The 23,584-nt window shown below is 38.0% G+C and overlaps 2 protein-coding genes across 2 annotated transcripts in view; both read right to left on the bottom strand.

Moving 5' to 3' along the window:
- Positions 1-13,386: 13,386 nt before the first annotated feature.
- On the bottom strand, positions 13,387-17,137 carry spry1 (sprouty homolog 1, antagonist of FGF signaling (Drosophila)). Its single transcript, XM_052615383.1, has 2 exons — positions 16,869-17,137; positions 13,387-14,937 (listed from the first exon to the last, which is right to left on the bottom strand). Exon 2 carries the CDS (start codon positions 14,883-14,885, stop codon positions 13,989-13,991), a length of 897 nt encoding a protein of 298 aa, XP_052471343.1. The 5' UTR covers positions 14,886-14,937; positions 16,869-17,137; the 3' UTR covers positions 13,387-13,988.
- Positions 17,138-18,345: 1,208 nt separating this feature from the next.
- The window catches only part of spata5 (spermatogenesis associated 5), a 35,657-nt gene continuing 30,418 nt past the window's right edge, over positions 18,346-23,584 (bottom strand). Inside the window, exons 15-16 of the mRNA XM_052615000.1 lie at positions 20,769-20,933; positions 18,346-18,578 (exon numbers count right to left, since the gene is read on the bottom strand). Coding sequence (XP_052470960.1) covers positions 18,414-18,578; positions 20,769-20,933 — 330 coding nt within the window. The 3' untranslated portion in view covers positions 18,346-18,413. The remainder of the gene's footprint in view (positions 18,579-20,768; positions 20,934-23,584) is intronic.

Here is a 23,584-nt window from a genome sequence, read left to right as displayed (position 1 = left end):
GTTGCATGCTAGTCATGCTAGAAACTTGCTAACAACATGCTAAAACCATGGTAGCAACATGCTAGTCGCATGTTAGTCATGCTAGAAACATGCTAATCATGCTAGCGACATGGCTAGTCATTGGCTAATTATGCTAGCGACATGTTAGTAAATCATGCTAGAAACATGCTAGTCACATGCTAATCATGCCAGAAACATGCTAATCGTGCTAGCAACATGTTTGTTGCAATGCTAATCATGCTAGAAACATGCTATAATAAATGCTAGTAACTTGATAATCATGCTAGCGACATGCTAGTCACTTGCTAATTATTCTAGCAACATGCTAGCAACTTTGCTAATCATGCTAATGACATGATAGTCACTTGCTTGTAATGCTAGCAATCTTTTTTTAATTTCTTAAACTTTTAAATCTTTTTAAACTTTTTAAACTTTTCACATTTTCAAACTTTTCAAACTTTCTAACCTTTCTAAACTTTTCAAAATTTCTGGTCAGGCTTTCTCAAGCCAACTTAAAGTTTGTCTTGAAAAACTTTTTAATCTAGTTGGCTGGTTGTTCTTCATGCTTAGTAAACAAACTACAGCTAGTCCAAAAGCAGCAAGAGTTCTTACTAGAACCAGGAAGTATGACCATATTAGCCCGGTCCTGTCCACACTGCACTGGCTCCCTATCAAACATCGTATAGATTTTAAAATATTGCTTATTACTTATAAAGCCATGAATGTTTTAGCACCTCAGTATTTGAGTGAGCTCCTTTTACATTATAATCCTCTACGTCCACTACGTTCTCAATACTCGAATATCAAAATTAACTGCGGGTGGCAGATCCTTTTCCTATTTGACACCTAAACTCTGGAATAACCTCCCTAACATTGTTCGGGAGGTGGACACACTCGTGCAGTTTAAATGTAGATTAAAGACCCATCTTTTTAACATGGCTAACACATAACATACTAATATGCTTTTAATATCCAAATTCATTAAAGGATTTATAAGCTGCATTAATTAGGTAAACTGGAACCGGGAGTGAGTGATTTCTTTGTTATTGCTGTTCGATTAATATAAAGACTGTCATTTTAAGAGAATGCACAGATGCTGTAGGCCTATGTTCAGCCGGCTATGTCTGCTGTAGGATACTTACCAAGACTTTTTTTCAGTCTTTTTGTGTGAATTTGTCCATTTAAACACAATACTTCAGAGAGATCTTATATTTGCATGCATTCTGGGGTGCGGGTTTGCACTCTTCGGATGAATCTTCTCACTTTGTGCGCAAGCTCACGTCCTTTAAACTACTTAAATGTTTAAACTGACAAAGCTTAAATGAGTTTAGTTTAATTACATATTAATATGTGCTATTCAGATATCATATGTTCGCACGCCAGCAGCACGCGGATGATAAAGGAATAAGGCCCTTAGCCCTTCCCCTTTCTCCTAGAGTAGGGGTAGGGGTGTCTCGATTCTCTTTTGGCTGGAGGGGTAGTGTTAAGGGGAAGGGCCAGATAGCCCTTCAAATGAAGATTTTTCGGGATCACACTTCAAATGAAGGGGTATGAATTATCTCGGTAACGGCTGCTACAGCAAACAAAAAGTCACATAAATGTAAGCTTTTTGGGTATAAATAAAGATTTTAACGAAAAGTAATAATTTGTTTTATGTTACATTCAATTGTGAGTTCATATTAACGGTCATGTAATTCAAAGAAATGTTTGCAAAAAAATGCTAATATCTTCTAACGTCATATCATTACAGACTGCATGATATTGCCACAGCATATGTCTGATCAGGGCAATAACTGCCGTAGACATTGATGGGGGCTTTTCCCCCAAATAATTAGAAATCGTGAAACCATTTTCTCAAATATTGCCAATTCGAGAGACAAAGACAGAGAGAGACAAAGAGAAAGAGAGAAATGGAGGTTGCGTGTATTCCCGTTTGTTCGTTTATCTATTTAGAGTGGTTTACTTAAAAACAGCGATTGTATCCTCTCATCATTGGAAAATATAATGTAGCGATTCAGTATAAAACTGTATTTAATAAAAGCTGTGGGGCTGCGTTGACAAGTTTATTTTCTCCTGGATCTGTGAGCTGCGCGGTTTCTGATATGTGTGTGTATGTGTCAGTAAGCAGCTCATTAATAACAAAGGATAATTAAAGGCTCTAATGCACACCAGCACACCAGTATATGTGTGTATTGTAAGAGCTAGACATCGAATGATGACATGTGACGGCATAGTAGTGGTGTCCCAATCCTTAGGGGAATATTTTCTTTGCCCTTCCCCTAATATTTTTAGGGGAAGGGCAAGGGGTATAAAATAGAATTGGGATAGGGCCTAAATGACTGCTCATATTCCAGCATAAGATCGATTTGACCTAAATTTATCAAAATGGAAACTACTGTGGAAACAAAGACACCTACATCTTGGATGCCCTGAGGTAAGCTAAAACATACCAAAATTGAATTTGAAAGTTAACTATCTTTAAGTTAAGTTTACCTTTAAGTTGAACCGTGGTCCCAGCGTGTGCAGTAAACCAAACAGTGCCACCCCTAATAGATAGATAGAGTGACGTGACATTCAGCCAAGTATGGTGGCCCATACTCAGAATTCGTGTTCTGCATTTAACCCATCCGAAATGCACACACACAGAGCAGTGAACACACACACACACACACACACACACACACACGAACACACACACACACGAACACGAACACACACACACACGAACACACACACACACACGAACACGAACACACACACGAACACGAACACGAACACACACACACACACACACGAACACGAACACACACACGAACACACACACGAACACACACAGTGAGCACACACAGTGAGCACACACAGTGAGCACACACCCGGAGCAGTGGGCAGCCATTTATGCTGCGGCGGCCGGGGAGCAGTTGGGGGTTCGATGCCTTGCTCAAGGGCACCTAAGTCGTGTCTGTCTGTCTAAGTCGTGGTATTGAAGGTGGAGAGAGAACTGTCCATGCACTCCCCCCACCCACAATTCTTGCCGGCCCGAGACTAGAACTCACAACCTTTTGATTGGGAGTCAGACTCTCTAACCATTAGGCCACGACTTCCCTAGATAGATAGACAGACGTATAGATAGATAGATAGATAGATAGATAGATAGATAGATAGATAGATAGATAGATAGATAGATAGATAGACAGACAGACAGACAGACAGATAAATAGATAGATAGAATTACTTTAAAATTTTATATAATATAAAATATTATAATATTAATAATATTTGTATAATATATAATATGAAAAATAATACAATTAAGTTAAATTAAAATTATAATAATTTTATATAATATTATAATATACTTATGAATACAATATTTTATTTTTATAAAACTTATAAAATGAAAACATTTTATATAAAAAAAAAAAAATATTAACAACAGACAGGGGCCACTTGTGCTTTTAGGGGGCACAATTTTAAAATTCATCATAACTTTAACCCCTTAACTGTCACTCACATTTTTGAAAATTGACTTTGTAGTGCACGATCCAAACTTACATTTTTATAATTCATGAATGAAAATATTTTGTAACATGATATTGATTTACATGGTAATGCAATGTCTGATTTTAAAATGGGTTTTAAAGGATGAATTTTAAGATGTTAAGTTTTCAGTCGATATATAACTTCTAATGATTTCTAAAATATCATAAATTAATCGATTACTTTTCCTACATAATTTTTAGCAAATATATTTGGGAGTCTTAGACCCTTCCAACAATATATAGTTTGTCTAGATTAGATTAGATTTATTTGTAATATAGTGAAGTAAATTTAGAAGTCTCACAGAGGGGACAGGTAACAGGTCAATTCTTAAACTTCCCGTTTGGCTCTCAAAGAAGGTGGACGCATTTTCTCTCCCTCTCCTCCCTCTTACCTTCCCTGCTTGCTCTCTCGTCTCGTCTATTATCTAATACTTGAGAGACTCTCTCTGCACTGCTCTCCAAACTGAAAAATCATGGATTTGATCAACTGGTGTCTCAATGCAATTGACACCATCTTCTCGACAAGGGGCTTGGGTTTGTTGGAACCTGACTGCCCTGCCGGAACGTTCGCATCTGGCTACACGATGGACGCGTTGGAGAGATGGTGGGTTGTGTGTCTGGCAGCTCTTTCGGTGGAGGACATTGAAGATATCTACCTATTCGGAACCATGATAACAGGTCTTCTGCTGATTGGACTAGGCTTGCCCTGGGTTATCAAAGAATTCAGAAAACGACAGAAAGCTGTCCAAATTCTCATAAGGCTGCCTGTCATGATTGAAGCAGTGGGCAGAGCGGTCAGCACTGAGACTGAGACTATTAACTGAAATATGGATAACATCACAGAGAAGCTCATGACTTTGCAAAGGAAATTGGATGGATTTGGAACAGGTTGATGGCTAATTTTGCTGGTACTTGTGACTAGTGACAATAAAGGGCTACTACTACTACTACTACTACTACTATTCATTCAGTCATTTTTCACCATGTCATGTATCACTGCAATCTAGGAGTAATCTGTAACAGTTTCCACTAAAATGAATGTTTCATCTTGTTTCATTTGTTTGACAAATAATTTTGTATTCGATGTCAGAGGTATTGTGCACTCACTTTTGAGGGGTCACAAATGAAGGGGGTGGAGGGCTCTCATGCTTGTCATGTAACACACAGCAGTCAAAATACCAGTGTATAACTGATAGGCTTATGTCCCTACTAAAAAAAAATGAAATACAATATAACCATCACAGAATATTTTAAAGGTTTCCACTACAAACAACCATTTTAAGCATTACGATCCATCCAACTTTTAACAATTAATCCCATTAAAAATGGTATTCTGTATTCTGTGATTTTTGGGACATATTCCATTAGGATTTATTAGTTTTAACAAGTCACCTATAGAAGGCAACCAGTTACCAGTAGAGACCAACAGCGTCCATTACAGTTTCCAGTAAAACAAGTCCCATTATGAACAGTAAAACCATTGCAAATTTTGTAATAGTGGCTATTTTTTTTTTCAGCAGGAAAAAGTTTTATTATTATTTAATTTTTATTCAAAATATTCCCAAAATAAATAATGAAATCTCCATTCTCAAATATGTGTATGTAAATGCATTTTGCATCTTTATAGATCACGTTAGTTGATCTATAATGGGCGATGGGGAAAGTATCCTAATATAATCTATTACCAAATCAGTCTTTTTACTTAAGTAACAGATATGGTTGTCATACTATAAAATATTTTGAATACAACTGACTTTGTATTTAATGTGAATTTAATAAAACATTGTAAGTTACAAATTAGCCTGTAACACTTCCATTTTACAAAAAGAAAGCAAAGAACATTTACATTATCAAAGAACATTTTCACTTCAGTCCAGTGCACTCTTAAAAAGTCCCATAATAATCTCTAATGTTGTTTACACTGTGAAATGAATATCTTACTTACATTCGTACCTCTTCCCTTTTTTTTTTTTTCTGATGAGAGAATTAGCCAGAGAATTCAGTCAGACAGCGCGAGTGGGAACGAAACAGTGTTTTAGCGGTGACTCATCTGAATGCCTCTGATTGGTCCTTTCGTTCATAAGCTCAACAGAAACGTTAGTGATTGGTTACAATTCAAAATTCAAGATTCAAGATTTGTATTTTTCACGTACACAATTATATAGAGCATTTATAACCAGCAGGGAAATGTGAGTCAGGTCCACTCCATGGACAGTGCAATTATTTATTAAAGAAAACAACACAGATGAAAATCTACATAAATATAGCTATGTAAGAATTGAATAAAAGTAAACAATAAAAATATAAGAATAAAATATAAAAAAGATGTATATTGTAGAATTAAATATAGAACGCAAAATAATGTGCATGAAAGTAAAATGTAGTCTTAAATATTAAGATATACAGGGATGTACAATGTGCATATTGCTGGATTGCTGATGAGATGCTGAATTTCCTCAGCTGTCGCAGATGGTACAGTCTTTGCCTGGCTTTATTAACCTGTGTTTGAATGTGTGTAGTCCAAGTCAGGTCCTCTGAGATGTTTACACCAAGATACTTGAGGCTGCTCACCCTCTCCACAGGTGTCCCGCTGATCATAAGAGGAGTGTAGGGCTGCTGCAGTCTCTTCCTGAAGTCCACAATCAGTTCTTTAGTTTTGCTCACATTAAGAGAGAGACAGTTGTCCTGGCACCATGATGTTAATTTCTCTACCTCATCCAAGTATGCAGACTCATTATTGTTGTGAATGAGGGCCAGAACCACAGTATCATCAGCAAATTTGATTATAGATGTGGAGTTGTCCGTAGACACGCAGTCATGTGTGTAGAGAGAGAAGAACAGGGGACTCAGGACACAGCCCTGTGGGGCTCCTACGTTCAGGGTGATGGAGCTGGAGGTGTACTGGCCTAGTTTCACCACTTGAGGTCTGCCGGTGAGGAAATCAAGGATCCAGTTGCTGAGTGGAGAATTCAGGCCGAGGTCTATGAGTTTGGAAGCTAGCTTTATAGGGACTATAGTATTAAAAGCTAAGCTATAGTCGATAAATAGCAGCCTTACATAGTTCCTATTATTGCTGTCAATGTGTGTGAGAAAAGAGTGCAGGATGTGAGAGATGGCATCTTCAGTGAATCTGTTTGGGCGATAGGCAAACTGAAAAGGGTCTAAAGTATCCGGGATGGAGGAGCAGTTTTTAACCAGTCCCTCAAAGACCATCATGACTATTGATGTGAGGGCAACTGGACGATAGTCATTCAGACACGAGGGTTTATTGTTCTTAGGCACAGGGATGATGACCGATTTTTTGAATGAGGTAGGAACCACCGATGTAGCAAGAGATTCATTAAAAATGGATGTAAACAAACCAGCGAGCTGATCAGCGCAGGACCTCAGAACATGACCAGAAATCCCATCAGGTTCAGCTGCTTTCCTTATATTCACTCACTTTAGCGCCCTCCGAACCTCGTCCTCCGACATGGTAATCACATGATGATCGCTGACCTGACTGCTGCTTCCAAAGTGGCCGTAGAAAGTGTTTAGCTCGTCAGCCAGTGACAGATCTGCTCTCACCTCGGCATAGGATTTGTTTCCAAAAGGCGCAGATTGTCTTTAGTCCTTGCCACATGTGTTGGGAGTCATTTAGCAGGAAATGTGACTCTATGCGTGTGTTTGGCGGCTCTTACTGCGACTCGGAGAGCATATCACAATGCTTTGTACTCGCTCATGTTTCCTGACAGAAGACCGCGTTGTAAGCAGCAGTGCATTTGTTTACTGCTGCACGGATTGATCTGTCCACCCACGGTTTCTGGTTTGAGAATGTCCTTATAGTTATTGTATCCATAGATTGTTCGGCTAGTCTGTTTACAAAGCTTAATGCTACATCCGTGAACTCGCTGACGTCAGATAAACTTGTGCGAAACATGTCCCAGTCTACGTCATCAAGAGCCGCCTGTAACGTTGCTTCTGATTGGGCGGACCATCGCGTCACCACCCTCTGCACCGGGGGATCTTGAACGAGCCGTTGTTTATATTCCGGTGTGAGGAAAATGGCGGCATGATCCAATTTTCCGAAAGCCGGTAGTGAGCGAGCTTTGTAGGCATTCTTATACTGAGTTTAGCAATGATCCAGTGTATTCGGTCCTCTCGTTGGACAGGATACATGTTGATAAAAATGAGGCATAACTTGCCTAAGTTTGGCTTTGTTAAAGTCCCCAGCGATAATAATAGCAGCGTCACGATGTTTGTTGGTGTTGCCGCTGAGTGCATCGTGAAGCTCAGACAAAGCCAAGCCAGTGTCTGCTTGTGGAGGGATGTAAACGGCAGTTATGATGAAAACTCCTGGGGCAGATAGAATGGGCAGCAAATAATGGATAAATGTTCCAGATGAGGCGAGCAGGAGTGGAGATATTCCTGGGGTCACACCATTTCTTGTTAGTCCTGAAACACACTCCTCTACCTTTGGATTTGCCGGCCTCGAACGTCCTGTCCATCCTTAAAACAGAGAAGTTTTCAGACGGCGTTACAGCAGCGTCCGAGACCAAGGGGCGTGGGCCATGTTTCTGACAAACAAAGGTCCCCCTAATGTCCCGTTGGAAACTTATCCTGGCTCTAAGATTGTCCATCTTATTCTCCAGAGACTGGACATTGGTGAGCAGATTGCTGGGTAGAGGAGGACTGTGAGCTCTTTTCTTCAGGCTGTTGCGAATCCCAGCGCGTTTTCCCATGGTGTTTCTGGATCCGTTGCCTCGGGTGGTTATTCAGGTGGTCATTGTTCATCTCGGCTTTCCGGAATAATCTCAGATGGCCACGATGGGTTGGAGGATAAAGTGTCCTGAAACAGGTCAGTGAAGTGGTGTCCAATGTCCAAAAGTGTTTTTTTTGTCGTAAATGATCAGTGCAGAGGATATGTGTGTAAAAAGAGAACGCAAAAGTAAGTTAAAAAGTAAATAAAAACATAATCGAAGCGGAGCGACCTGGACGGCGACCGGACGCAGCGGTGCCATCTTGATGAAGCCGTGCTTTAAAAATGCTCTGTGCCTGCCAGTAAACACAAATTAGCAGCTGGTGACATTTATATATAAATGTCACAAATTTGTTTGGTGTGATATGATTCCAAACTTAGGGGGGACAAGATGATTGATGGGGGGCACTGACCACCCCTGCACATGAGTGTGTGTTTTGGGGGGTCTGGTAGCACATGTTTATCCACTTGTTTCTGAGGGCATTTATTCCTCCGTAAAGGGCCTTCAGTTCAAAGACGTGCAGAAGAAAGAGAGCAAAAGATGAAACAGAGGAGTACGAGTTGACGGCCTGTAACTCTTTTACACGTTCCTCAAACTCTCTCCATCTCTGAGCGAGAGCTAAATCAACAACAGATATGACGAGGTTTAGAGAGAGAGCTTTGATGTGCAGACTTCTTGACACACACACACACACACACACACACACACAAAGAAAAATAGCAACAACAAAGATTTTAGAATAAATATTACATTGAAAAGAATTCATTTCAACTTAGATTTAATACGAGTTTATTACTTTCATTTTATTTTATTTTAAAATTAATAGTAGTATACATTTTAGTGGCACCAAATAAACTACTTTAATAAACAATGTTTATTAAAGTTATTATTAGGGTTATTAAATAATTAATACTTATATTTAGGTGATTTAAATTAAGAAATTTTTTAAACATAATTATTTTAATAAATATTAATAATATTTTAATAAATGTAGCCTATTAAGGTTAATTTATTGTTGTGTATTAAGGTTAATAATTAATGGTTACAATTTGGGTGAGTTTTTCTCCTGAGGTCCTGAACACCTCAATCCCATCATGCCTCTCTGCTCCAGTCAGACCTGCTGTCTTCTTTCCATTTATTCATCTTCTCTCTCTTGACGTGTGTTTCAGTCCAAAATCAAAGAAGTTTTCCGTGTGTAAAGCGTTTTCATCAGTCCATATGGAGCTGATACTGAATAATATTCAACTAATATGCTTTACTTTCTTAAAAAATTTAGACCTGTGGGAAACAATTGTGGTTTCATTTTGTTTGGATTACCTCATTATAATAAAATTTAAAACTCAAAATCAACTATAAAACTACAGCTAAGGCAAATTATTTTACACTAACATCTTATGCTTATTTGCGCACACGCAACTTTACAGAAAATCATGATGATAATGTATATAATATCTTAAAATCTTAATGACTTATAGTAGCATTTAGCAGATTAGATCTGCCAAATATAGGGCACAAAACTATTTAAATTACACACACACACACACACACACACACATATATATATATATATATATATATATATATATATATATATATATATATATATATATATATATACTACAATTTAACTAAAATAAAAATCTATAATACACTAAAATATGTATATATATATAGATAGATAACATATATAATATAAATAATGTATGAATGAATATAAACAGACAAATAATAATAATAATAATTTTATGACCTTTTGTCATTTTTATTAGTTTTTTATTAGTTTTCATTTTGTTCGTTTTAAATATTGCTATTTGTGTTTAATTTACGTTTATTTTTCAGTTTTTATTTATTTCCAATCAGTAATTTTAGTGCTTCGAACTTATTTGACTTACTTGCCAAGGCAACATATCTAATATACATTTATTTCATTTTTCATCCAATATGCCACCGGGGGTGGCATTGCACTGATGGCTTGAGCCCGACATCGCTGCTTGCAGCTATATTTTATTTTATTATTTATTTAGCTTTATTTTATATAATTTTAATTTGTCACTGCCTTTTGGGTTGTCTTTCAGTGGAACAATATTTAATTAAGCATATGTACAAATAGAGTGTAAACTCTTATAAAGTGCAGATCTGGAGTGAATCACAGACGCTACAGGACACCATTCACATTCAAATCAGCTTCTCCTTTAATGGGATGTTAAACCTGTTAAACTCCCGCGTTTGATCCAACAGAACGTGCTGTCACACACACACACACACACACACACATGCATACACGCATACACCCAATGTGTGTGTGTTAATGACTCCCCAGTGGTTCTAAACTCTCCCGTGAGGCTCAGATGAAGCAGGACAGAGAGCACACACACACACACACACACACACACACACACACACACACACACACACACACACTGGTCTCCCCCGCCGGGCTCTTCCTGCTATCAGCTCGACCTCAGTCAAAGAGTTTAATCCTGTGAAACATTTCCTGCTCTGACGAGAAATCAATCAGAGCTCCATCAGCGTGACATGATGAAAAGCACAGATCACACGCTCTCCAGCGAATACACAAACAGCACAAAGAGAGAGAGAGAGAGACAGAAACAGAGAGAAACACAAGAGCAGGAGACGTGTGAAGGACACTCAATCAGAAAACATCTATAAACAAACATCAAACATGTGCATCATCACATATTAATATTCCACCCAAGCTGAAGACTTCTGCTCACTGCCTAAGGCTTATTATACACACACACACACACACACACACACACTTGTGGGAAGGTCAGGGCCTATTTTTAAGCTCAGAGGAAACAGTAAAAAGTGTTTTTTAGGAACGGAGTGGTTTGGCTTTCCTGTGTGGTTTCTGATGTGTGTGTGTGTGTGTGTGTGTGTGTGAGTGTGTGTAGTTTCCTATATGACTCACAGTGATTTCCATGCATGTTGATACGTGTAGGAAGATCCCGTGTGTGTGTGTGTGTGTGTGTGTGTGTGTGTGTGTGTGTGTGTGTGTGTGAGACGCTGAAAGAGGATCTGACTGTAAACACACGCCTGAGGAAACCATCACATCACTGAATTATTATTATTATTATTATTATTAATGCTGGCAGTTCAAACGCCTCATATATCAAACCAATAAAGTCTTTGAATCTTCACTGGAAGAAAGTCATAAAGACTAAAAACTAGTTTCTACAGAGCTTGAGTTACAGATTATTCTTGGTTGGTAAATGTCTTCAAAGGTATTGAAAATAAAATAGTGAAAAGTTTCACTCAGAAACTGCAAGTAAACGGCTCAAATAATTACAAAGAAATACATGCTTTACAGTAAAGTTAAATTAATAAAGTAAAAATTCATTGTCAAAAAGCTTCATTTTCTCTATGCAAAATATTTAATAATTGATTCTTTATTCCTTTTGATTTTGGGGGGAAATGTGATCTTACCTGAGATTCACAATACTGTGAAATACATATTTATTTTGAAACTTGTCTTGTAACCCAAACTTGCTTTCTTAAGTATTTTAATCTTATAAACCATAGATTTGGTGTAAACACAGTTCACTCTAATAATGCATTTAATAAAACATAAGTGGTTTTTTTTTTTTTTTTTTTTTTGTAAAATGCTTTCCAGTAACTTTTTTTTGACAGAAAATGAGCGTTCACAAACAAACTAAATCATGTGAGTTTCTTTTTATAATCAATGAAGAACAGCTTCCTTGAACAAAAGCTCTGCGCACGTGTGTGTGTGTGTGTGTGTGTGTGTGTGTGTTATAGTGTCCCTGTGAGGCAATCAGAGCCAAAAGGACCCTCACACTTCTCTGAAGGTTCAGGAAACAGACAGGAGACTAATCCACAAAGCAATTCACAACAACAAAAGGTGCATTCCTGCAGAGAGCAAACACACACACACACACACACACACACACACTTAACGACTCCATTTGGAAGTTTGGCCCTTATTGCCTGTTTTCTATTGAGCTGTTTAAACTTCCGTTAACACACACATAAATTCCACTCACACACACACACACACACATACACACACACACACATCCTGCACAACATCTCCAACAAATAATTTTTTTTCACTTAATCTCACAAAGAACATGACTAGGTTAGATTTCAAACTAAAACCAAAAATATATATTTAGAATATTTAAAATAAAGTAAAATCTTATTTTAGGAGTTAAAATATTTTTTTATCCATTGTAAAAATCTCTTACAGTCTCAATCATGGTATAAATATATTTAATCTCAACTTAAAACAGCATATATTAAATTCAGAACAACAGATACCTTAATTTATAAACAATTTACCATTTAAATATCTTTTTTTTAACTGTACAGTAAAAATAATTTAGCTGATAATGTGTTAAATTGTTGAGAAAATTTGTGGTTATATGTGACTTGGCCTGAGAATGACAATACTTTAAAACAAATATTTAATTTAAAAACTTAAAATCTATGAATTCACAATATATTTGGCAAGAAAACGAATCATATTTTAGGACATTTAAATTTTAGATGTTTTTTTCTTCATTAAAAACAGCTTATATTAAATTCACAACAACAAATACTTTGATTTATAAACGGGTTATAATTGATAACTTTCTTTAAAAACATTTGGGGTTTAATCTGAACCAATCTGAGATTCCCAACACTTTAAAATCTGAAATGTGATAAACAATCTACAAATTCAGATAATCATGTGCTCTTGTGCAAGTATTTAAATCTTTTAGTCCATATATATAAATTCAATTTTAAGCCAGAAACCACAGCTGAGAGCAGCACAGAAGGAGAAGGACAGATCTGAGGGACGAGTGAAACCCAGCAGCTCACAAACAAACACCTGACCGCAGCAAACACAATAAAAGAAGACAAAGAGAGACACTTTATGAGCCTGACACAGGTGGCCAGGTGAACACACACACACACACACACACACACGTCTGATTCTGTCCTGCTGAATCACGCACACAATCCAACTTCTGCAATGCAGATGTAATCAGTAAATCCTAAATAAATGCATCTTTAGTCCAAGTAACTCTGACTCTACAACTCTCAGCTGTTTCCTTCACATGAAATCAGACACTAGACAAGAGCGGTTTGCATTAATTTGTATATTTTTGCATTAAAGTTAACATGGTTCCATCTGTTCCTCCATTCTGTCATGGTGCAGTAAGTGTTGATATTTCGTTATATTCAGACATGGGTAAATCTGTCCTTTGCAATAAATATCATAAAATAATAGAGCTTCACATAATAAATATATTTTGTTTACAACATCAACAACAAAGAAAAAAAAAAAAAAACAGATTTAACAGTTTTAACATTTCCTTTTAAAAAATAGCCGTAAATTCCTCTTAAGCATTTAAACGTACAACTTTACATGAGAACGAACGGACAGTTTCGTATAAACTGCGTCTGTGGATCTGATAACAGCTACATATTTCTACATAGTCCTTCACAGGTTTGGTCGGAGGCGTTTCGAAGCACCGGCGCGTGTTAGTTAATAGCTGTACAAAGTCAGGTAAGGCCAACACTGGTTCAGTTAAGAAACAAGTGGTTCTTCTGTGCTGCGTGAGGGGGGCGTGGCTTATCAGGCGCTCATTACATAACTCCTCCCCTCGCTCCGCCTCGTTCGCAATTTCCGCATCCTGCAGCAGCAAAATTAGCTTTCTTCAGCTAAAGAAGTATGGGTGAGTTCTCAGGACGGCTTTCCGGGCGTATGGTTCCAGTTCTGCAGCTTGCAGTAAACGGTGTTCGAGTTCTTGCAGCGGCATCCAGGCCGGTTCACGCGGTCGTGGCACGAGTTGCACGCTTTCACGCAGCCCTTAGCGGGAAGGTAGCACAGCAGACACGGGAAGAGAGCCGACATGAGGCCCATGCACAGAAAGCGCGAGCAGCAGTGCGGATGCGACAGTGAACACGGCCGGTCCGCGCACGGGTCGCCCACGTCATCATCGTCCTTCGAGCAATGATAGAAAATCCCTTTGACCAAACACATGCACGTCCCGTGCTCCACCGCGCTCTCGGCCGAACACAGGCACTGTCCGTTGCACGCGAGGCACGCCGGGAGCGGACGGGGCGCCGTGCATTCGCCACACTTGCATTTCCCGCAGCTCTCGCAGATGTATAAATGCGGCGAGTTGAGAGTTTCCAACTGCGTTTGTTTAAGCGGAACGTCCGGCGGGAGAAACGGATGCGAGGGGGCATTCAGAGCTTTCGGCTGAGTCCGTATGGCGCGGTTGCGATGATGCGACGGCTCTAGCAGGCCTTGCTCCGACCCGCGGCTGCTGTTGCTCCCGGAGCTAGCGGCGCTCCCGGTGCTCGTGGACCTGCTGAGCGCCGGAGGATGCCCCGTTCGGTGCTCGTAGTTGTTATTGACGTTCACTAGGATCACCTCGTGAGTTCTCTCTTGCTTGTCCGCGTTGCGTGGTGGAGGCACGCGAGGCGGCTCCAGGGAAGGTCTGCGTGGTACAGCCGGGCCCTCCGTGTACTCGTTGCGGGAGCGGATGGCTCTGATCTGGTCCAGGGACAGGATTGCACCGGAGGAGAGGTCCGGATGTCTGACGCTCCCTCCGCGCTGTCCGTGGCGATCCATAAGACACGATCAGCAACTCCAAACAACACGGATGCAACGTTCATCTGACACCCTGAGAGACAAGCAGAGAGAGAGAGAGAGACGGGTTATTCTCAAAATACACACTTTTTTTTGTGTGTGATGCAGCTTCACTCTTAAAAAAATAAAAGTTCTTTTTTTGCTTCTAGTGGTTGGTTGGAGAACTTTTAACATAAATGGAGGTTCTTTGACAAAGCATAAATAGTTTCTTCGACGGTTCCATGAAGAACCTTTAACGTCCATGGAACCACTCTTGGACAAAAATGGTTCTTTTGAGAACCGATCACTGACAGGTTCTTTTGGAAGCCAAGAGTGGTTCATTATTGGCATCTACTGGTTCCATAAAGAACCTTTAACATAGATGAAACCTAACAAAAGGTTCTGTAGATAATTAAAATGTTCTTTACACTAATAAAAAAAATTGTTTGTAACTCTTTTCTTGAAGCCATATTATATAAAAGTCAATCATAAAGTGGTTCGGAAATAATTGTAACCATTCATCACCTTTAGAAAGAATAAAGCATTAAAACACATGACAAACAACTGCTTTCAGATCAAACAAAGGATCTGCAAACATTATAATCCATTTTAACTTAACACATAATGCTGGTTACATAGATTACAATGCATTATAGATAAAGTGCCACCAAACCACTTTATCTTAGTTAGAAGAACATCTAAAGAACTTATAGAATCTTCTGTGGAATGGAATGTTTTAAAGGTTCTTCATGGAACCATCGATGCCTGAAAAGAACTTTTGATCTCTTGAGCACTGTAGTGAACAGGTTCCAAAAATGATTGCGAAAATCTTTGTTTTGAAGCGCGTACTGGTAAAAAAAAAACTTATCTAACTAGTGGCCACTGAAGCGTTGAAGCACCCTGCTGGAACACACACACACACACACACACACACACACACACACACACACACTGTCAGACCCCCAAGCTTTTGTTTTTGACTTCCTTTGGGGGTTTCCAGCCTTAATTAGAGGGTCAGACTCCCTCGGACACACAATTCACACCCCGGTGTTCCGAGATGCGCGTTCACGCGCGCTTCATTCAGCCGTGACGCGCTTCACGCGGATCCGGACTAGACGTGTGCAGATCTACTTTCAGAGACAGAGCTCATAAATCACACCGCAGAAGTGTGTGTGTGTGTGTGTGTGTGTGTGTGAGTGAGTGAGGGAAATGAAGGTCTCTAGTTCTATTCCTTCTATTCACAGAGACATTTAACCCCCGAGCACACACACAGAGAGAGAGAGAGAGAGAGAGAGAGAGAGAGAGTTGACTATTAACAAGACTTTGTACCGACCTCAATAAGCACACAACTGAAGTAAAGTACAAATACTTCCCGTGCTGATTTGCATGTGTATGGCTGGTTAACATTAAAATGCAGAGCCACACAGAGCAGGAAGCCTTCAAATCAAACACAGAGCTTCACACGCTTCTCAAAGCGCTTCATGATGCGGGACGAGTCCGAGACTTCACGCGCTTCAGAACCGAGAGGAGTCGCAAAGTTTTGCGTGATGCGCAACTAATGCGTTAATATCAATAAAAATAATGCGCGAATTATTTTTTATGCAAATATATTTTTCCTAGTTATTTTGTTTATTTATATATTGTTTCTTTGAAAACTATATTAATACATAAAAAAAGTGTACGCGAAAAAAAAACCCCTAAAAAAAGGCATAATTACAAGAAAAAGCAAACTTATGAATGAAAACAAGCCTGCTGGGGGAGGTGTGTGTGTGTGTGTGTGTGTGTTCAAGCTCAAACGCACGCACACACTCATACACACACAGCCTGAAGCGCATTATATGATTATTAACGTGAGTTTTGAGTAATACACGCGTGTTGAATACACGCAAAAACTGCGGGTTTCACAGATCCACACGCGATCTCCATCCAAACCGGATTTATTCCGCTTTAAATAACACGGATGTGTGTGTGAGGCATGATACGTACCTACAGACAGACTCCCTTAATGTCAAATCCATCAGTCCATGTTCCAAACATCCATCAATATGTCCAGAACGAGGTCAGAAACCAGCGCATGACTGCGATCATAACATCCAGAGGAGACTCCGAGGGAAAGCGGGAGGAATCCGGGTAAATCCACGAGTGAAGCGCGTTCGCTGCTGGTTTAGCGCAGTGCTCTCCGCGCGCCCGACCCTGCGTGAGTGTGTCGGATCAGATGCGTGCTCTCTCTCTCTCACACACACACACACACACACTGATGAATGAAAGAGGATCATGGGGCAGATGCAGGAGGGGCGCACGAGCTCTGGGTTTAAGGTGGATCGAGTGAAACAGACGCGCATCTGCGTCGGAACGTCGCGCACGCGCTCAACATCTCAACATCTGCCACATTTCCACTCCGTTACACCCGCGTGTGTTGTAATAAAGTGTATCATTAAGTTTCTGATTCAGAAATGCAGTATTAGTAATGTTTAACACTCTTGAGTGTTTTTGGTTTTACTGATTGTCAGTGGGGCGATGCGCACTAAACTTTTAGATGATGAAAACATAACTTAATCAGTTCTCATTAAAAGTTTTCAAAGCTTTTGTCCAGTAAAACATCTCGAAAACATCAGATCAAAAACACGAGCAGCGCTGGTGCGACCTTAAGAGCTCAAACCCCCTCCCCGTGTGTGTGTGTGTGTGTGTGTGTGTTTGTGTGGGGCGGATGTGCTGCATCCGGATACATGAGAAAGGAAAGTTCAGCACAAAGTCATTTCATGCATTCAAATGGAAACGAGCCGCACACACACACGCGCGCGCACACACACACACAACTCCTCCTGAGAGGTATCGATGAAAACTGTTTTGACATTTAGTTTTAAATTACTGTATTGTTTTTTTTTACATAAGAATTACAAAGAAGGCTATATATTTAAAAGCAAATAAATAAAACATTTTGAAATATTATATTATAGACTATTAGACATATGATATTATAAATTATTATTAATAACAATTTTAATAGCATCAGTGTTGTTTTAGTAGATATTATAACAATATAGGATTAACCTTTATTTTCATATTTTGATTTAAATGTTTTATTAGTAAAGTTTAGTTGTGCTTTTGTCCTTTGTAGTATTTTAAATGTATTTTTTATTTCAGTTATAGTAATATTTAGTAGATTCTTTCTTTCAGTTAGTTGCAAAAGCAAACTTTCTAATATTGTTTAGGTTTTTAAATCTTGAAAGTTTTTCATCAGATGTTTATAATTTATTTTATTCCCTCTATTTCAGTAAAGAAAACTATTTTTACTAGTTTTAGACATCAATGTGCAGCACTGAAGGATTTCTAAATTGAAGAATATTTAATGAAACCTCCAACATTCAAAACATTTTTTTTCAGGGGTCTTCATTTAAACATTGTCTGAGTTAAAATAAATGAATGCAATCTTTCTTTCCTACAGAAGAATAAAACACTGCTCTGTCATCAAATAAATCCTTTATTTAGATGCCCACACACACACACACACACACAGGTGCTCTGCTCGTGTCAGAAGTGTTTCTGCTGGTAGCTGCTGTACGTCTGCAGGAGCGTCTGAGGGATTCGGGGTCTGACGGTGTTCAGAGCGCAGTCGAAGTGTCCGGCGTTCACGTGTTGAGCTGTGATGTCCTCCTGCAGCGCCTGTAGAGCCGCTTCTCTGCACACAGCTGTGATCTGACACACACACACACACACATACACACAGTCGTGAATGGAAACTATAACTATATATATATATTCATCATAGATAGCCTGAAGTCGCTTTGCATAAAAGCATCTGGTAAATGCATAAATTTAATTTCTAATTTAATATTCCATGCCATGGTGATATGATTTTTGAAAAAATTAAACACACACACATAGACATAGACACACACAAATACACTTATACACACAGACAGACATACACACACATTCTCTCTCTCGCACTGTCTGTCTATCTGTGTGTGTGTGTGTGTGTGTGTGTGTGTGTGTGTGTGTTGCCGTCTGTCAGCTCTGAACACACAGAAGTGGTTGATGGCAAAACGCCTGACCACAAATTAGCACAGCGTTCAGGAGAAACACGCAGCAAAAATCATTTCCTATAATTACAAAACTATTTTTAACCAAACAAACCACTGCTCAGAGCAGCAGCAGAGCGCTCTCCAGAGCCAGAGCAGGAAGTGATGCTCAGAGACTTCCTGTGTGCTGACAGAACCAGCAGGAGTCAGGAGAGATGAAGCACTTCCTCCCATCATTAAACTGACATTATTTTAAATTATATAGATTATAAATTAAATATAAAAATAACAAAGAAAAAACAACAAAAAAAAAAAACATTTTTTGTAATATTTCACTGTATAAATAATTATACTAATAAATCAAACTTGTTTGACTGAAAATAACAGTGAGCCCTTAAATAAGAATTTATATTTAATCATATTATTAGAAATTACTTTAATTTTTTTTTTCAATGTCATAATGTAACAAATATATGTTACTTAGTACTTTATGTAAAGTGTTATCTTTTTCTTTCTTGATTTCATAAAGTATTTTCATATGACATTGTTTAAAATGTTTAAAAAAACTCTTAACAACTGTTTTCATTAAAGAAAATTGCTTTTTAAAAACTTCTGAAATCCCAAAAATAATTGTTAAAAATTTTACATTGTTATTATTATTTCCTTTTTATTTTGTAATCGATATTTTGAGATTTTGAACATTTTAAATAAAGTTGTTGTTTTTTATTAAATTTTTTGCAGTTTATTTTTAAACGCATAGAAAATCAAGGTGTGAACAGAATATTAACTTTTAAAAAACTTGAATATAAGGCTCTGATTTATTATTTTTGTTTTTCAGATTTTGTGTTTTCATTTTAATTTTAGTTAAACTTTTAATCATTTGGTGGTGTGTCTTATTTCATAACATTTTCTTAATAAGTTTTTTTATTTATGTTTTATTGTTTTATTGTATTTCAGTTAGTGTTTATTTTAAAAGTAACCTTTTTAATACCTTTTTAATTCATTTTCAGTTTTAGTTTTAGTTCACACTCATTTTTATAATTTTAAGATTAAGCTTGATTTTAGGATACTGTAACACAGTAGTTTCCATAAAGTAAAACTGTTTTGTTACATTGTGAATTGTTATTTTTATGATAATTAAATTAATTCCAGCCCCAAATCATTACTGTAATGTGAAACTGATAAATAAACTGGCTTATATGATAAATGAGATGTTTTAAAGTCACTGTATGTTGTGTAAAAACTGTAGGAGTTTGAGGAAATGATGTCAGAAGGATCATTTCTCGGTGAATTAATACAGTGCTGCACTTCACCACACAATTTCACCACAAATGCACTATTAATTGCAAGCTCAGCCCCATAATTCCCTGCAGCTCGGCTGGAGTGTGTTGTGTGTGTCACTGAGGCTGAACACACATGCTGTAAACATCACATTACCCAGAAGCCCCTGCTCTCACCAGTCACAACACCAAAGCAAACACGCATCGCACAAATAAACGCTTGACGAGCTCCGCTGCAGAACTACACACACACCACCACTGCAGCACGCAAACTATCAAGAGTGTGTGTGTGTGTGTCTTCACCCGTTATTCAGATGAGTGTAAGCGTGTTGCGCTCTCTTTTTAAGTCGTGTTTATTTACAGTTTAACATGTGAAACACCAACACATCTGTCTGCTGATATTTACTGCTGCACACACACACACACTCTCTCTCTCTCTCACACACACACACACACACACACACACAATCGAGCGTCTGTGCAGCAGTTCAGAGTCACACTGACTTTAGAGAAACAGCATCTTGCACCTTGTGAAAACACTTTAGCAAATGACAGCGTGACCTCTGACCCCAGTGACCTCTCACCTCTGCCCCCGAGTAGCGCTCTGTCCGGGTCACCAGGTCCTCCAGGTGCACGCTGGGATGGATGGGCATGTTCCGGAACTGCAGCGTGAAGATCTCTCTGCGAGTGTCTGCGTCCGGCAGCGGGACGAATATGATGCGGTCCAGACGCCCCGGACGCATCAGAGCCTGAGACACACACACACACACACACACACACACACACACACACAGACACACAGATAGAGAGACACACACACACACACACACACACACACAGAGAGAGAGAGACACACACACACACACACACACACACACACACACACACACACACACACAGAGAGAGAGAGAGAGAGACACACACACACACACACACAGAGAGAGAGACACACACACACACACACACACACACAAGCAATATGAGTTCTGCTCTTCAAGGCTGCTTATATTTGATCAAAAATACAGTAAAAGTTGCAAAATATGATTACAGTTAAAATCATCTGTTTTCTGTGTGAATCTGTGTTAAAGTGTAATGTATTTCTGTGATGCTCCGCTGTATTTTCAGCATCATTCCTCCAGTCTTCAGTGTCACATGATCTTCAGAAATCATGAAAATATGATGATTTACTGCTCAAGAAACATGAAGATTATTATCAATGCTGAACACAGTTGTGCTGCACGATATTTTTGTGAAAACTGATACATTTTATTTTTCAGGATTCACAGATGAACAGAAAGATCAAAAGAACATAATTTATTTGAAATAGAAATATTTTGTAACATTATAAATGTCTTTACTGTCACTTTTGATCAAATGAATGTGTAAAAGTATACATTTATTTTTATTAAAAAACAAAACAGTTAAAAAATTTTTAATGGTATGTCATCACAAATAATATAAATATATAATATATAACTATTATATATATATGAAGTAAGAAATGAAATAAAGAAATTAAGTTAACATACTAAAATAACAAACTATAAATTTAAAACTAAGTTTAAAAATAAAAAAGTCAAAATGTATACTTAAAATATAATTGAAAAAAAAAAAAACATATATTTAAGCATTTTTATAAATAATATAGTAGTAAATAAATAACAGTAAAATATAACTGGAAATGAGACATTGTAGCATTATACCATACAGTAGAAAAAGTATTTAATAGTAACTTCTCTAAAATATTATAGATGTTTGAACTGGAGATAATAAACAGAACTGATATTATCTTCCAGACCGATATGATGAATGATCATGGCCGATACTGATGTGATCTGGATCTGTGGATATATTGTGCTGTCAAAGCTCCTGAGAGGCAGCTGAACAGAAGCTACACACACCACACACACCACACACACAACACACACACACCAGAGGATGAGAAACAGAGGACAACAGCAGCTGCAGACAGACAGACAGAGAGAGAGAGAGAGAGAGAGAGAGAGAGAGAGAGAGAAAACAACTCCAGGAAGTCATCGCTGCACATCTGTGACCTGCAGCACAATCCACCGCACACTGCTTCCTGATATCCTCTGTGTGTGTGTGTGTGTGTGTGTGTGTGTGAGAGAGAGAGAGAGAGTTTGTGCATCACTTCTGAAGACAAACAGAAGAACATATGATGAAAAACACTGCAAGCTTTAACAATGCACTACACTGAACGAAAGAAAGTAGTCACATTGTTTCTGATATAAGACATATCTGAAGAAGCCATGGAAACAATTCTGCTACTTAAGTTAAAAGCTTATTTCTCTGCGATTCTCTATTTGCAGTTTCTATTTACATTTTTAGGAATATTGTTATGCATTTTTTGTAATTTTTATTAGTTAAAATATTTAAATGTAGCTTAATGTATTTTTATTTGAGTTGGATTTATAGTCATTTTAAGGCTTAAAAAATATTGTATTTAGTTGCCTAGACAAAAAAAAAAAAAAAAAAAAAAATATATATATATATATATATCCATTTATGAACTACTATTAAATACTTTTTCTACTGTATGGTATAATGCTACAATGTCTCATTTCCAGTTATATTTTACTGTTATTTATTTACTACTATATTATTTATAAATATGCTTAAATATATGTTTCATTTTAATTTAAGCATATATTTTGACTTTTTTATTTTTAAACTTAGTTTTAATTCATAGTTTTAGTTATTTTAGTATGTTAACTTAATTTCTTGATTTATTTCATTGCTAATTTAAATTTTTAGTTTTTTTTTCAGTAAGTTTTCATAATTATATTTTATTGTTTTTATGTTTTTACTGTATATCTTTTATCCAAATCTTGATCTTCTTGATGTTGAATAAAGCAAATGTGCAGGATCGGACAGTTTTAGCAATGTGGTCTGAGAAAGTCAGCTGATCATCAATCATAACTCCAAGGCTTCTAGCTGTTTTTGAAGGAGTTATGGTTGATGTGTCTAACTTGATGGTGAAATTGTGATGAAACGATGGGTTTGCTGGAATCACAAGTAGTTCTGTCTTGGTAAGGTTGAGTTGAAGGTGATGGTCCATCATCCAGGAAGAAATGTCTGTTAGACAAGCTGAGATGTGAATAGCTACCGTCGGATCATCAGGATGGAATGAGAGGTAGAGTTGAGTGTCATCAGCATAGCAGTGGTATGAAAAGCCATGTTTCTGAATGACAGAACCTAATGATGCCATGTAGACAGAGAAGAGAAGTGGTCCAAGAACCGAGCCCTGAGGCATCCCAGTAGTTAGATGTTGAGACTTGGATACCTCACCTCTCCAAGATACTTTGAAGGACCTATCTGATAGGTAAGACTCAAACCAGTGAAGTGTGGTTCCTGAGATGCCATTTGCCAGTAGGGTTGA

The sequence above is a fragment of the Carassius gibelio genome, chromosome A14 (assembly GCF_023724105.1).
Source record: "Carassius gibelio isolate Cgi1373 ecotype wild population from Czech Republic chromosome A14, carGib1.2-hapl.c, whole genome shotgun sequence".
Classification (NCBI taxonomy): Eukaryota; Metazoa; Chordata; class Actinopteri; order Cypriniformes; family Cyprinidae; genus Carassius; species Carassius gibelio.
This window is presented reverse-complemented; position numbering and strand designations above follow the sequence as displayed.